The sequence below is a fragment of the Lygodium microphyllum genome, chromosome 4, assembly GCF_053477565.2.
Source record: "Lygodium microphyllum isolate KBCC chromosome 4, Lygodium_microphyllum_v1.1.10, whole genome shotgun sequence".
In the NCBI taxonomy this organism is placed as follows: Eukaryota; Viridiplantae; Streptophyta; class Polypodiopsida; order Schizaeales; family Lygodiaceae; genus Lygodium; species Lygodium microphyllum.
The window spans coordinates 136,340,606-136,354,541 of record NC_141138.1 but is presented as its reverse complement, the minus strand read 5'-3'; the positions used below and the strand labels follow the sequence as shown (position 1 = coordinate 136,354,541).

At 38.5% G+C, this 13,936-nt stretch overlaps 1 protein-coding gene across 1 annotated transcript in view; it reads left to right on the top strand.

Moving 5' to 3' along the window:
- Nucleotides 1-12,183: 12,183 nt before the first annotated feature.
- The window catches only part of LOC148037666 (F-box only protein), a 34,982-nt gene continuing 33,229 nt past the window's right edge, over nt 12,184-13,936 (top strand). The window contains exon 1 of the mRNA XM_087676615.1: nt 12,184-12,399. Coding sequence (XP_087532741.1) covers nt 12,266-12,399 — 134 coding nt within the window. The 5' untranslated portion in view covers nt 12,184-12,265. The remainder of the gene's footprint in view (nt 12,400-13,936) is intronic.

Genomic DNA, 13,936 nt, shown 5'->3' with positions numbered 1-13,936 from the left:
CAATCACCATGAATGTGGTTGGCACTTACCACAACTAAATTCTCTACCTCTTGGATTCATGATCAACTCCTCTCTCAACTTGTCCAACTCCAATTATATCACCTCTTTCAACATTATCAATAGAATTTCTATCGCAATCAATGACACCAATAGCAATACTAGGAATGCCATCTATGGCACCTCCATCCACATACTCTCCTCATGCGCTCATCAACTTCAAATAGGGCATCCTCTTTCTTAGCCTACGAGTGCTTGTGGGTTTGTAAAAGTTAGTGCACAAGTGATAGTTAGGGGTTGACTCCCTATCACAAGGATTTAGTGAAGCTTGTTTGTGGGCACATTTAGGTATGTGGATGATACCAAATTGCAAACCTTGAGTCGATAGTTGTGTGTTTCTATAGTAAGATTATGAATATGAGGGAGCCATCATGTCTAGTGAGGAGAGGAGCTTTGTATTCACTTTACCTAATGTCCTATCTATTTAGTACCCTCAAGTGTCATTATAGTAAAATTTATGAAAGAGTAGTTGCAGTAGACATGTCCAATACATTTTGTTTTTGCCTTATTTTAGCCTTAAAATGTGTAATAATGCAATTAACATTGCAAATTAAAGAAAATGTTTGACACAAATATATTGGCAACAATACATACATAGCATCTAAAATTTTAACACAAATATACACACAATTCTAGTCATGCTACAATCCACAAATTTATGTTGAGTTTGATTTGGGGCTTTTCTTTCTTAAGGTAGAAAGAAAGAAAACATGCACACAATATACCTATAACATAGACACACGCGCACATGTGGACATCTTAAACCCTAGGCCCAAGAGCTTCTAGGATATCACAAGAAGCTTGTTCTACTAAGATCAACGATGTGGCTTCTTATCTTTCTTTTAGTGTAAATGACTTTTCTTTGGCCTCCTTTTTTTGCTATTTCTTGTTGTTTTTATGTGAGCAATGAGTTTTAGGTTGTGCTTACATAAATTTAACTTGTAGTATGTATTCTACAAACAAAGATGTATGTAAATTTGTGACCTCAATTGCAGAATTCTACGTAGACATGTAAATACAGGCAATATTGAAATTGTTGTATGTTCTTCTATTATGTTATCTAAGCTTCTATTCTTTCATTATTTTGTTTATTCTTTAGTCCCTTTGAATGGATTGCAATTGTATTGATTCATTGTGATTGTGTCTAGTGAGGTTTGTTAAGCTGTATGCACAAGGATGGGTTTTGTCTTGGGTATGAGAGAGGTTGAAGGGACAATTGTGTTTCAAATTTGTTCTATTGAGATTGTGCAAGAGTTGAAACAACCCATACCCATAAGTGAACCATGATATGTTGTGACAAATGAATCACAAAGTGTAATTCCCTTTGTGATTCACCAATTTGTGGATACTTCTTCTTGGAGTTTGGATAGATGTAAGTGTTGATAGATGTAAATGTAAGAAGTTTGGGAAGATGTAAGTATAGACTAGATGCTCACTAGATATAAGTATAAGCTAGACTAGGCATAGGCTAGGCTAGATGCCATAGACATTGTGGGTGCAACCATAGACCTAACATGAACATACGTGTAGCATATGCCATGTGTAGGCACTAAACATAGGCTTTATATAGGTGTAGCCTATACTTACCTATGCCATATGCATAGGCTAAGCATTATGTAGCTTATGCCATACTTATCATATACCATGCATAGGCTAGGCTAGGAATAGGTGTGGGCTATGATGTAGGTTAAGGGCAACTATAGGCCTATGCATATACCTATGCCTAGCATACATGTATGCTTAGCATAAGTGCATGTTATAACATAAGTGTAGCCTATGTCTAGTTTGTGCCTATGCCATGCCCAAGCTAGGCATTGTGTAGCCCAAACTAATGTGTAGACTAGGTGCCATGTAGCCTAGACTATATATAGTGTAGGCATCCCATAAACATAGGCATGCCCCTACTCTGGCCTTGCTTATGCATAGCCTAGCCTATGCCTAATATAGGGCATGGTAAGCCTATGTCATGCCTATGCTTATGTGTAGCCTAGCCATAGAGCATGGCAAGCTGATGCCATGCCTATGTCTATCCTAGCATGTGCATACACATATGCCTAGTATAAACATACACTAAGCATAGGCTAAACATACATGTAGCCTATGCCTACACTGGGCATCATATAGCCTAAGCCATGTGTACCTTACACCATGGATAGGCTAGGTATCCCATAAGCATAATCCTATGGCATGCCTATGCCTAGCGTAGGCTATGCCTATGCATGGCCTACACCATGTCAATGCCTATGCATGGCTTGCACCATGCCAATGCCTAGCCTACCTATGCATAGCCTACACCATGCCTATTCATAGTCTAGCCTACACCTAGCAGTACAGACCTACACCTACCATATACCTATGCTTATGCAATGTATAGCATATGCCTATGTGCATATTAGACTATCTTGTTTGTTGTAAGAGTGTATCTTAATGTATGCCACTAATTGTGATCTATTAAATAGGTTGACTACAAGCTGACTAGAAAAGGGTGGTGCCTTCTAAGAACCTAAGGGAAAGGAGGTTATGCACTACCTCTACTACATGGTATATACTAATAAATGTAGGAATTTTTTGAAGGAGTTCCCTTTGCAAGACCCATGTCTTGAAAGGTGGAGCAAGAGTAGAAGCACAAGCGGAAGCAAGAGTTGCCTTTTCAAAAAGCTAGGATCTCCATGTAGAGATAAGCTCATATACGTAGGAGCTCTTTCCATCTTATAGTAAACACCAATGGAAGCATTTTATAGTCCCAACATGCTATGAGACCTTTGCTACCCTTCAAGTTTCGTTATTTTCCAAGCTTTAACCACTACTCTTTGAAGGAAACCTTGATGTTTTTTATTCAGAGCATGCCTTGTTAAGTTGTTACATTCTACCTACTATTACCTCTACCGGTTCCATGACTGTATTGAAGAAAGGACACTTATAGAAAACTTCACTAAGAAGTTTCCGACTTAGTTGATTCATGACGTATTTAACCCTTCCCCCAAGGTTTTTGCGAGTGGATCTACAACATCATGACTTCCACCCACTCCGAACCTACACATTCCTCAAATGTGCCACTCTATGGAGCCACCTAGATCAAATATCCATATGATTGGTCTAAATGAGCACGTGCATAATCAACCTTTCAACAAGATCACCGCTAGATGTAGAAGTGATAGAGGATAATTCTGATGTGGACATAGAGCTAGAGTATACTAGTGCTACATAGGTTACGACTAGGGATGTTTCTATGATGTTTGAAATGTAGTTTGGTGCTAGCAATGTAGATGTGTTAACTATAATTGTTAATATAGACATAGTGCCTGAGGGTCACGAAGATGCAAAGGTTTTGAACAAGGATATCACTATGTTTATTGCTATGCACACTGATGGTTGGGACACAAATGCATTGATTGATGTAGTGCTACTTATAATGTGGATCTGTTGTCTACTATGGTAACATGCCTAATGATGACGTGATAATGGAGTGCGTTGATGCTATTGAGAAAGAGAGAGATGATGCTAATATACTTAAGAGTGTAAAAGAAATAGATGCTTTCGGGGAGAGTACTTAGAAGTGCAAATGGACACTCCAACCATGCAAGACAACGAATATGCATTTGGAAGTCATGCTCTAGCCCTAGATAAAGAGACATGTTTAGGAGAGTGTTCCTTTGCAATTTCTTGAGATTGGGATCAAATGCTTTAATGTGCTAAAGGAAAGGGTTTTGCAGGTGAAACTGAGGGATACAGGAACAATGGGATTTTGGTTTACCCTTTGATCATGGAGGATCTATTGAGTTCGTGGATTTGGTTGTGGAGGGTTTTCTGATAGAGGGTTGTCATGCACTCTTAGTGTATTATGATCTAGGTGGAGTGTTTAGGATTGCTGTGCATTTTTTAGGATGCTAAGGTTCATCTTTGAAAAGAAGTTTATAATCCAAGAAGAGTGGTTACAATGTACAAAGTTTATCAAAGAACAATACATAGTGTGCATTGGATTCTTTTTCTTCTTCCATCGATCTTGTTTATTTCCTTTGAACCCCAATGGTTAGTGGCTTGACACCCCCCCTCAAGACAATGTACATGCATGTGTAATGTTTAATGAAAAAAAGTAGTGGTTATGTGATACATGATGAGACAATGTTTGCATTTTGTCCATGTGTGTGAACATATGCATTTTGTGTATAACAATAAAAGAAATGTGGATGATTGTGTTCTCATAAGTGGTGTGAGTATTACACCTCTCTTTCCCCCATGTGTGTGTGTGTGCGCGCGCGCGCACACGTGCCTCATCTTCCTTTGTATGCTCCGCTCGTGCAAATGAGGGGTCTCATCCTCTAAAATTAAAATTAAAGTCTATGAATATGCAACTTAAAATTACTTGGTGGGGCTAAGAGAAGGACAACAAAGCAAACATGTACACCCTTGTCACTTCCAAAAGCTTCATCATTCCAATAATTGATAGGTGTATGCATATGAATGTGCAAAATTTGAGACATTAATTCAAAATATCTCACATATGAATGGCCATCTATGCTATTTATGCATAGTTATACATTATTAAAGTTGATTTTAAATTAATGTGTTCACAACTTTGGTGCATCCATGTGTATACCACCATGAATGTCAATACAGTGAATGTTCCACAAATGTGCATGTGCATGCGTGCATGCTGAAATGTTTTATTCTCCTTTTTTATGTGTGAAGAGTTGAATCAACACTAATTATAAATGATTAGCACATTGAGTTAAGAGTACATTGCATTATTGGTATACTAACACTCTATTAAACTTTCTTTGTGCATGCCTACTTCTAGAACCACCTCACTCGCTCCCAACTATACAGCACTTATAGTAGCTATCAATGGTGGAGCAAAGTATAATTTTAAAGGCTTTTTATAGAATAAAATTTGAGTGAAATCTCTTAAGGCACTTAAACCCTCCAACAATGGAGAAGCCAATGTGTATCTTAATGCGCTTAGTTTAGCAACATGTAGATTTTTGCTATGTAGTATTAACAATGTAAGATTTTTAGAACATTGATGCTAGCTAGAGATTTTGATAAGAGAGATGAAATTGGTATGTCAACTTGGGTTGGTATGAGGAGATTAGTCTCATGTTGCTCTTCCATGTCAATAATAAAATAGTACAAACCATAAGCTCAAAAAGAAAATGTGGCTAATCACCTGTAATCAAATCATCACTTCCTTGCACTTATGTTGTAATGTTTTTCTTAAATGGTGACCTTGGCCTAGTTGCACATGCTATATGATCAAAATTTTTAATTCATAGTGTGGAATGAAAATCGTGTGTATGATACCATGTTTTCTTCTCTAATACAATTCAACTAATCAACACACATATTGGAGGATGTTTGTGTGTTGAGGATTAAATAAATCTTTTGAAGTACACAAAAGCATATGATTATAATTACATTATGTCGAGAAATAAATTGCCAAAGTTGATTATGTCTAATCAACTTTAATCATGTATGTGTCAGGCTTAAATAGAACTCTATTGAGACGATTGCTTAACCACTCTATGTATTTTGAAACTCTTTGCTACAACAATACAATGGAAGACTACACTTCATACACTAACCAAAATAATTGAGAATGGCCTATGGATAGCTTGATGTACTTTAGCCCATTTTCTCTAACAATAACCTATGAAGAATACTCTCCTATTTCGAGTAAGTTTTTTGGTCAAGATGGCACCCAGTATAAGGTATGAAACATTATATTGCAAGAGCTTTGAAGTTCAACCCTGTTAGGATTGAGCATACAACAGTAAACTATTTCGAAAACTCCCCAAAATAGTCAAGTTCATGCTATTCCAGAGATAGGCATGAACATCCAAGTGTATGTAATAAATTCTTCATGTTTTTACCCTCCTTTCCATTGTGCTTGAGTTGGAGATTTTCAATCTTCTTAACCTCCTACCTTTCCTCTTGCTATTCATGTTGATGATGGTGCCAAATAGGTTGTGTTTCTAGCTCCTAAAATCTTGGGAAGATTGCCCCTATTCACAACTTCATGATGCCTTGTTATGCTTTTCTTTTTGCACCCTATATTGGCTACTCTCATGTCCACCTTCCCGATTTCTCTCATAAACACTTTCTTGGCCATTTACTTTGTCCTTAGGCTAGTTGGATTTAGTCTCTTTCATCTCTTGAATGTATTGATCAACCACTTATCCACCTCCTTTAAACCTAAACATCCTCTAGCATGTACCATCCTTACTCTTCTATAGGTTTGAGGTCTTCTTTAAATCTTAGATGTGTGACTTACCATAAAAACCTATTTGATTATGCTAGATTTTGAAAACACCAAATTTGCCCAAAACTATTAATTGTAGTAATATACAACCATATCCACCACCACTCATCATCATCTCCAAGCTCAATTGTCGACTCAAAGTCTTCCTCTTCCACTCCAAGTTCTTCATTTTTTGCAAGCTCTTATCCTTCAATGTCAACCTATCTTGTGTCTTCTTCTTTCTCCTCAAGCTCTTCCACTTCATAGTCTTCTACTTCTCTCTTCTTAAACATTTTGATCCTCTTCCCTACTATGGGTATCCTCAAGGTAGTCCCATCCAACTCTCTCAAAGCATATGTTGTATTGTCATAGGCTTGCTTTACAAGATAAGGTCCAAAAAATCTCTTTGTTGTTTTCCTGATAATGTTATGTTGGTTCTTAGGCTATTATCATAGATCAAAACCCAATCTCCTTCTTCTATTGCTTTAGGCCTCCACTCGTGTCTACTAGACAATCTCTTCTTATTTTGCAATCTCATCTCTTTTGAGTCTCTGCACTGCTCTTTGAACATGTTCATGTCTTCTCTCAAGCTATCAAGTTCTTAGAGCTAAAAGCTCTTCTCTAGTCATGTCAATCATGCCGTGGTAGCATACTCCAAGTAACAACATTGGCCTCTATGAGCATCATTGGCTTCTATCTATACCTACATAAGTTATGTAGGCATATACTCAATACTCACACTGTGCATGGTTTAGTCTGCCCATAGAGCATAAGGCAACAATCACTGCCACTCTTTGATCTTTCCTCTGCAAGCCTTAGCCAAAACCTTGACTACAATAGGATGTCCTCTTTCACTCTTTCCATTCCTCTTTGGGGTGTAAGCTAATGTCAAGGCTGATTTGATGCCAAGCCTAGAGAAAAAATCCCTTGGTTCATCAACATCTAGCTCACCTCTATTGGTAGTCACTTTGCCTACACACCAATACCTGCAAAACGCCTCCTTAAGAAGGTCACACACCACTAGTGTTCTTTGTCCTTAATGCTCTACCTTCTACTTGATTGGTTAAGTCTTCTCTCGACAAGACAATGTGACTCATCTACCATAAGCCAATTGGTGTAGTCACAAAATCAATCACCCACTTGTAATGCATACACAGTGGATAGGTAGGATGCAACTCATCTTTATGCCTAATTGAAGAATAAATCTGACAATCTTTGCATGTCTCAACAAATCGTTAAACATCTCTATACATCCCCTTCCACCAGTAGCATTCCTTCATGTTCTCAAAGGTCGCCCACACTCCTCTATGACCTACCCACAACCTTTCATGAAAGTGCATCACCTATACTTGAGTAGATTTATCACAGACTACTCTCAATGGCAATCCACCTATCTTCTTTGGGTCTTTCCATAGTAGCACATTCTTTAGAAAGTAGCCCATCCTCAATGGCAATCCACCTATCTTCTTTGGGTCTTTCCATAGTAGCCCATCCTTTAGAAAGTATACATAAGCCTTTTTTCTAGGTATCTTGAACTTTGTATTAGTCCAATCAGCCTTTCTAGTCAATGTTCTCAAGTACTATCCGATTTGTAGCCATTTATATGCATACAATGCTTCTTCAAAAGCTTCCACTGATGATACATGACATACATGGTTTACATATGTTGTTGAAATTTTAACATCATCATCATTTGTAAGCAAGCTCTCCTCATTCTCATATCTTGCCCTTGATAGCACATTTGCAACTAGGTTTTCTTTTCCAACAATGTGCTTAAACTCAAGGCCCATAGATTTTGTGTAGGCTATCCATCTAAGCATAGAAGTGTTGGGTGTAGAACAACTGGTGATCGTCCCAATCAAGGGCAAACAATATGTCTCTACAACAATAGGAACTCTAACAAAGAACTCTTTATCACACTTTAGGGAAATCATTACATGTCATAGCTCTCTATTGATCTATGAATACTACCTCTATCTATCAGTCAATACTTTGGCTCCAAATCTCACTAAATACCTATTCTAGTTTGCATCATCTTGCCCTATGGTCCACCCAATCCCAATGGGATTGGCATACAATGTAATTACTATTAGTCTACCACATGCATAGTCTACTTTCTTGAGTGTCAATGTAGAATGCAACAATTTCTTAAGCTTTCTCATAGCCTTGGTATGTTTTCTATTCCAAAATAACTTTTTCCCCTTCCCAAGCAACTGATACAACTCATCTGCAATATGAGAAAAGTGTGGAATCCAAATCATATAGAAGACACATGCACCAAGAAATCTAACCTCTGACACTGATGGTTACAACTCTCCACAATCTTCTCTATAGCATTAACTTTAATAAGGGAATATCTCATGTCGTATGGGCCACACATATGCCCAACTACGAGCACCTCATTCACTCCAAACATTGACTTTTGTCTTGACAATGTCATGCTCACTTCCTCCAATCTGGGTAGAATTTTCTTACAATCTACCATATGCCCAAAAAACTTACAGCCCTATCTATTCAATGCCTCATTCTTATCTTCCTTTGCAAAGCCTTTAGTTGGCACACCATCCAAAAATGGCATCGTCAACTAAGGGATATAATCTCTAAGGATCTTGTTCATCAGATTTATCATGTGAGTCACATAATTTGTAGCTCCCTACAGTAGAGTACACATCCTAACCAAGCCCAAGGGAGTCATCATAGTAGCAAAGTCTCTCCTCTTCAAAGCCAATTGGAACATGTCATATCTTGAGTAAAGATCACTTGGAGAGTAAATAGCTCTACCTACAAAGTCCTCAACAAACTCATCCACTACTAGCCCTCCTCCAATGATCCTGATGGTTACTTTATTCATTGACTACATATCCTAAATAAAAAAAAGAGCTCCATTCTTTTTGGGCATTGTAAACCATTAGTTTGAATAAGGTATAGAAAAAGGCTCTCAAGTATCCCCATGATCTTCTTATTCAGTAAGTTAATGAGCTTTGATAGATGAGCTCGAGGAACTAGAATAGGTCAAAGATTTCAAGGAATATGAGGTATCATGAAGATAATCATAGGTGCTACAATCCCTAGGTTGACACATCTGATCTCATGTAAATGCCTTGCCATGCCTTGCAATCATCTTCTTAAAACATTGTTTCTCTACAGGAAGATGAAACTCCCCATTTCCAATCTTTAACTCTTTCAATGAATTTACTAAAAATTTGTGTCCAATATTCTCTAAGTTGCTCAAGTTTGGCTACCTTGCAACCCTCTTCAACTGCTCATTGTTGTCTAGAGTCAATGGACCTACAATAGGTTTTACCTTCTTATCCACTATTTTATAACCCTCTCTTCAAAACACAATTCTTTTTACTACATAAAATTGGCAACAATGACACGATACATATTCAAGGAATGCACTTGAAAAATACTAGAATCATCATTCTTCTTTGATTTCACCATAGCTAAGAATTCTGCAACAATATCTGAGAACGTGAAAGACCATCATACAATCCTCTAATGCTCTCATCATCCTAAAATAAATAATGACTCTCAACCATTTTTCTTTCTTGCAAATATACTGCCTAACAGCTCTATTCATCTTTGTCACTCTACGATAGCTCGTGGAACCTTCTATCATCACTACCTAGAATCTTTGTTCATCTTTGTCACTTTGTGATAGATCATGGAACCTTCTGTAGGTAACCAATAAATCCATAAGAAACACACTAATTCCTAAACGCAAGAGCTTTACCCTTGCCATACCACTGTTGTCCTACCTATTAGTGGTACTTAATGAAAATTAGGCTCTTTTGGGGGCAAAGGATAATCTCATAGTGTATCTATGTTCCATTCATGGTTAACACAAATTGTCAAGAATTGTACGCACTCTTCCTGTCTTTACTCTTGACTCATGCATAGGTAGATCCATCATCCATGACTTTGGTTTCCATCCATGTAGAAGTAATGTAGGGTTGTTCTAAAATAATAGGATATGAACAAGAATCCTATAAAAAAGTGTGGTGTTTATCTTGAACATATCCTATAGAAACCTTAACATTAGGGCAAATTGCATATAGCTCCCCAACAGTGTTATTAACTGCATGTACCACCATCTATAGTTCACATCAACATTCCATTTCCTACTCTCATATTAGCTCTAAACCATGACGTTTACTTCAGAATCATGATCGATTAAAGCAATGCATGGAAGAGAGATGAATTTTCTCAATGAAATTGTATTTTAATAGTTGAATACATGCATATAATCTCCATGAAATGGTATTTTAATAGTTGAATACATGCATATAATCTCCATGAAATCATATTTTAATGGTTGAACACATGCATGTAATGTGTGCATATTCTAAAAACACCCACAAAATTTGCGCGCGCGCACACGCACACACACACACACACACACACACACACACACACACACACACACACACACACACACACACACACACACACACACACACACACACACACACACACACACACACACACACACACACACACACACACACACACGCACGTGGGGGAGCGAGACTGGAAAAATAGTTGAGAGAGAGAGAGAACTATGAAAGAGAGAAGAGAAAAAATTAAAGGAGAGGAGAGAACACGGATACGAAGTTATAAAATATGCACATACATATGCATACATATATGTGCATGCATATATATCCAGCAAACACATACTTGCATACATTCACACATGTGCATACACAATATGCACATATATGAGGTGAAAAAAGGTGAGAGATGGGGGCTCCACACAGAGAGAGAGAGAGAGAGAGAGAGAGAGAGAGAGAGAGAGAGAGAGAGAGAGAGAGAGAGGGCAAGGGGGTAAATGCTATTTCTTTACATACACCCTAATAACTTGTGCTTGCATGGGTCTTAGTGTGGAGTCCTAGTATGGAGTGCTAGTAGTTTCAACCAACTAAGGCTGGTTATATATAAAGGTAGACAACTAGTTTTGCAAGCAAAAGAAAAGCGTTTGACTAGGGCATGCCTTGGACAATTTTAGGGTCTACAAATTCCATGTAGTAGTCACTTCTGAGTGGGGGAGCCCCTCGCCTAAAGTTTTGTTCACCTCCATCAATGGAGGAAAAGATAACTTACTTTTCAAAAGTAATGCTATGTGAGCTCTAAGGCTAGTTACACGCCAAATGGCAGATGCCCGCTGTGCAAGTATTAACCAATCAAAGTATCTCCTTAGGGGTTGGGCGCTTGTAATCATTTACACCGGAGAGGACATGACCTGTTGTTTACTTGCTACATAGATGAACTCCTCCTTGCCCACTTTTGGATAGGAAGTCTCCCCTACCCAGTTCGTAAAGCGACGCACAAGGGTGCACTTTTTTGCATTTGCAACCAATAAAAGAAATTATACACATACTATCTTTTACTTTTTTGTAAAATGTGTGTGTAAAGGCTTTGTGTCCATGTTGTATTGCCCAATTTCAAAAATTGCATACCTATACTCTGGGTAAGGGTTGGACGTCCGTAATTTGGTGTGTAACCAAGCTAATAAATAAAGAACTTGGAAGCCTTGTGGATTCACGGGTAGAAGAACACTATAACCAATCGGCCACACATCTCGTCGTTTTAGTTGGGTGCCATCTATACTATTAGTTAACGAGAGGTGGGGGTGGGTGCCACGTGGCAGCCCCCCCACCTCCCCCACAAGAAAAAAAAGAGAACACGAGGGTGGGTACCACGCGTCCAGCACCCACCCCCGTCGACAAAAATCGCACCCACCCCGGCGCGAAGCGAGTCTAAGCGCGGAGCGCGTAGTTCTAATTTGTAAACACTTTCACGGACATTTTGCACATTGCCCCAGCTGGCCGGGGGCAGCGTGTAACTGGCCTGGAAAAGGATACGTGTAACTGGCCTGGAAAAGGACACGTGGGTCGTTGTTGGGGCATTGGCTCCTTGAGCTTTACTAGCGCGTATCGAGAGAGTAAGCAAATGGGCGCAGGGTAGATGGAGGCTAGACAAGAGACGCAAAGAGTGTGCAGGCGCTGCAAGTTGCTCTACGACCCTGTGTCGAACTCCTCCACGTCCTGTCGCTTCCACCCGTCCTTCTACGTGTCTCGCCGCCATGACGATCAGAAAAGGTCTGTTCTCTGCTCTCTTTTGAGAGAGAGAGAGAGAGAGAGAGAGAGAGTGTGTGTGTGTGTGTGTGTGTGTGCACGCGCACGCCTCCGCACATAAAATTTATTCCCTCTACAGAATATTCTTTGCAGGATGTAGAGGCTTTCGGATTTACTACAGCCGCTTCCTTGTAAAGGAAGGAACTGATCAGAATCAAGACGAAATGTTGATATGAAAGACAATTCTGACATGAAAGACATGAAGTGGATTGGTAAAGGAAGGTTAAACTTTTCATAGAGAAGAGAAGTAAACATGCCAAACATAAAAGCAACAAAGAACATCAGTAAAGACCTTGAGAAATGATGAGAGACGCATGTGACATGCAAGTAGGAGAGGCGATGTGAAATTAAAGATTAAAGAAAAGTTAGGAGAGCTTGTAGAGATGCTTGTATGCGGATGCTAAAATCAATCGTCAATTCATGCACCTAAAATCAAAGTGCAAGTGGCCATTGTTTTTGTAATTTCAAGATCTATGAGAAGCTTGTCAGTACCAAGGAGAATCATCTAGGGATGAGAAAGCTTATTGACAAGATATTGTGAAAAAAGTGTTGAGTTCGAATAACAAAAGGATATAACTACATTTAACTACATTGGGCATGCTCAACAGAAATTTAGTCGTATGTCAGATTTCATAATAGAGCAACACTTTGAAGGCAAACAAGACCATTTAAGAATATTAGTAAGGATGGCATAATTACATTGACAAGAAGTTATGATGCGAAGGTATTAAAGAAAATTTATAGATGATGAAATAGCTTCAGTATACGAACTATGCTTGTAGAGGTAGTGAGGCTCTGCAGGATGAGGACATGGATGACCATGGGGCTTAGCTCGCAAGAAGTGACCTTGCTTGCAGAGTAGACATCTACATATAAAAAATCAAATAGTCTAAAGTAACATATTTGAGGAGTCCAAAAGTCATCTCAATGCCTTTAAAAAGAGTGCTTCTAATTATCTCGTAAACTTAGTGATGGGCTCACAAGTAGGGGGCCTTTAGAAAAACGTTTACTTGTAGAGAATGGTGCATTAAGAAAGTAGCCTCACTCAATGAAGACAACCACAACAATGAAGTCAAAATTTTAATTGTTATGGAGTGTTATGAGGTAGATTTTGAATTTGGTCTATAATTATACCAAGGCGAAGAGAGTATAGTTAAACTTTGTATTGAATCTAGTAGACAAGATTAACTTGCTTCAAGAGGTTCCACATCATATGTCAAGTCTCATTTTGGATGACGATGGAGTGTGATTAATGATCCACCAAGACCATGTGATCATAGAGCCATGGCTGTCACAAGGACATGTTGACCTTGAGAATAGGAGTTACCTTCAAAGATCTTGAGCTTTGATAGTTAGATTTAGGATTGTAAGAATGCAAGTACATAGCTTGGAAAAGAAGAAGCTTGAGAGAATATAATTGGTATATTGAGAGATATAAATAGATAAGATTTACAAGACTAAGTATCCAAATAGGCATATATACAAGATTGGGGGGAAAAGA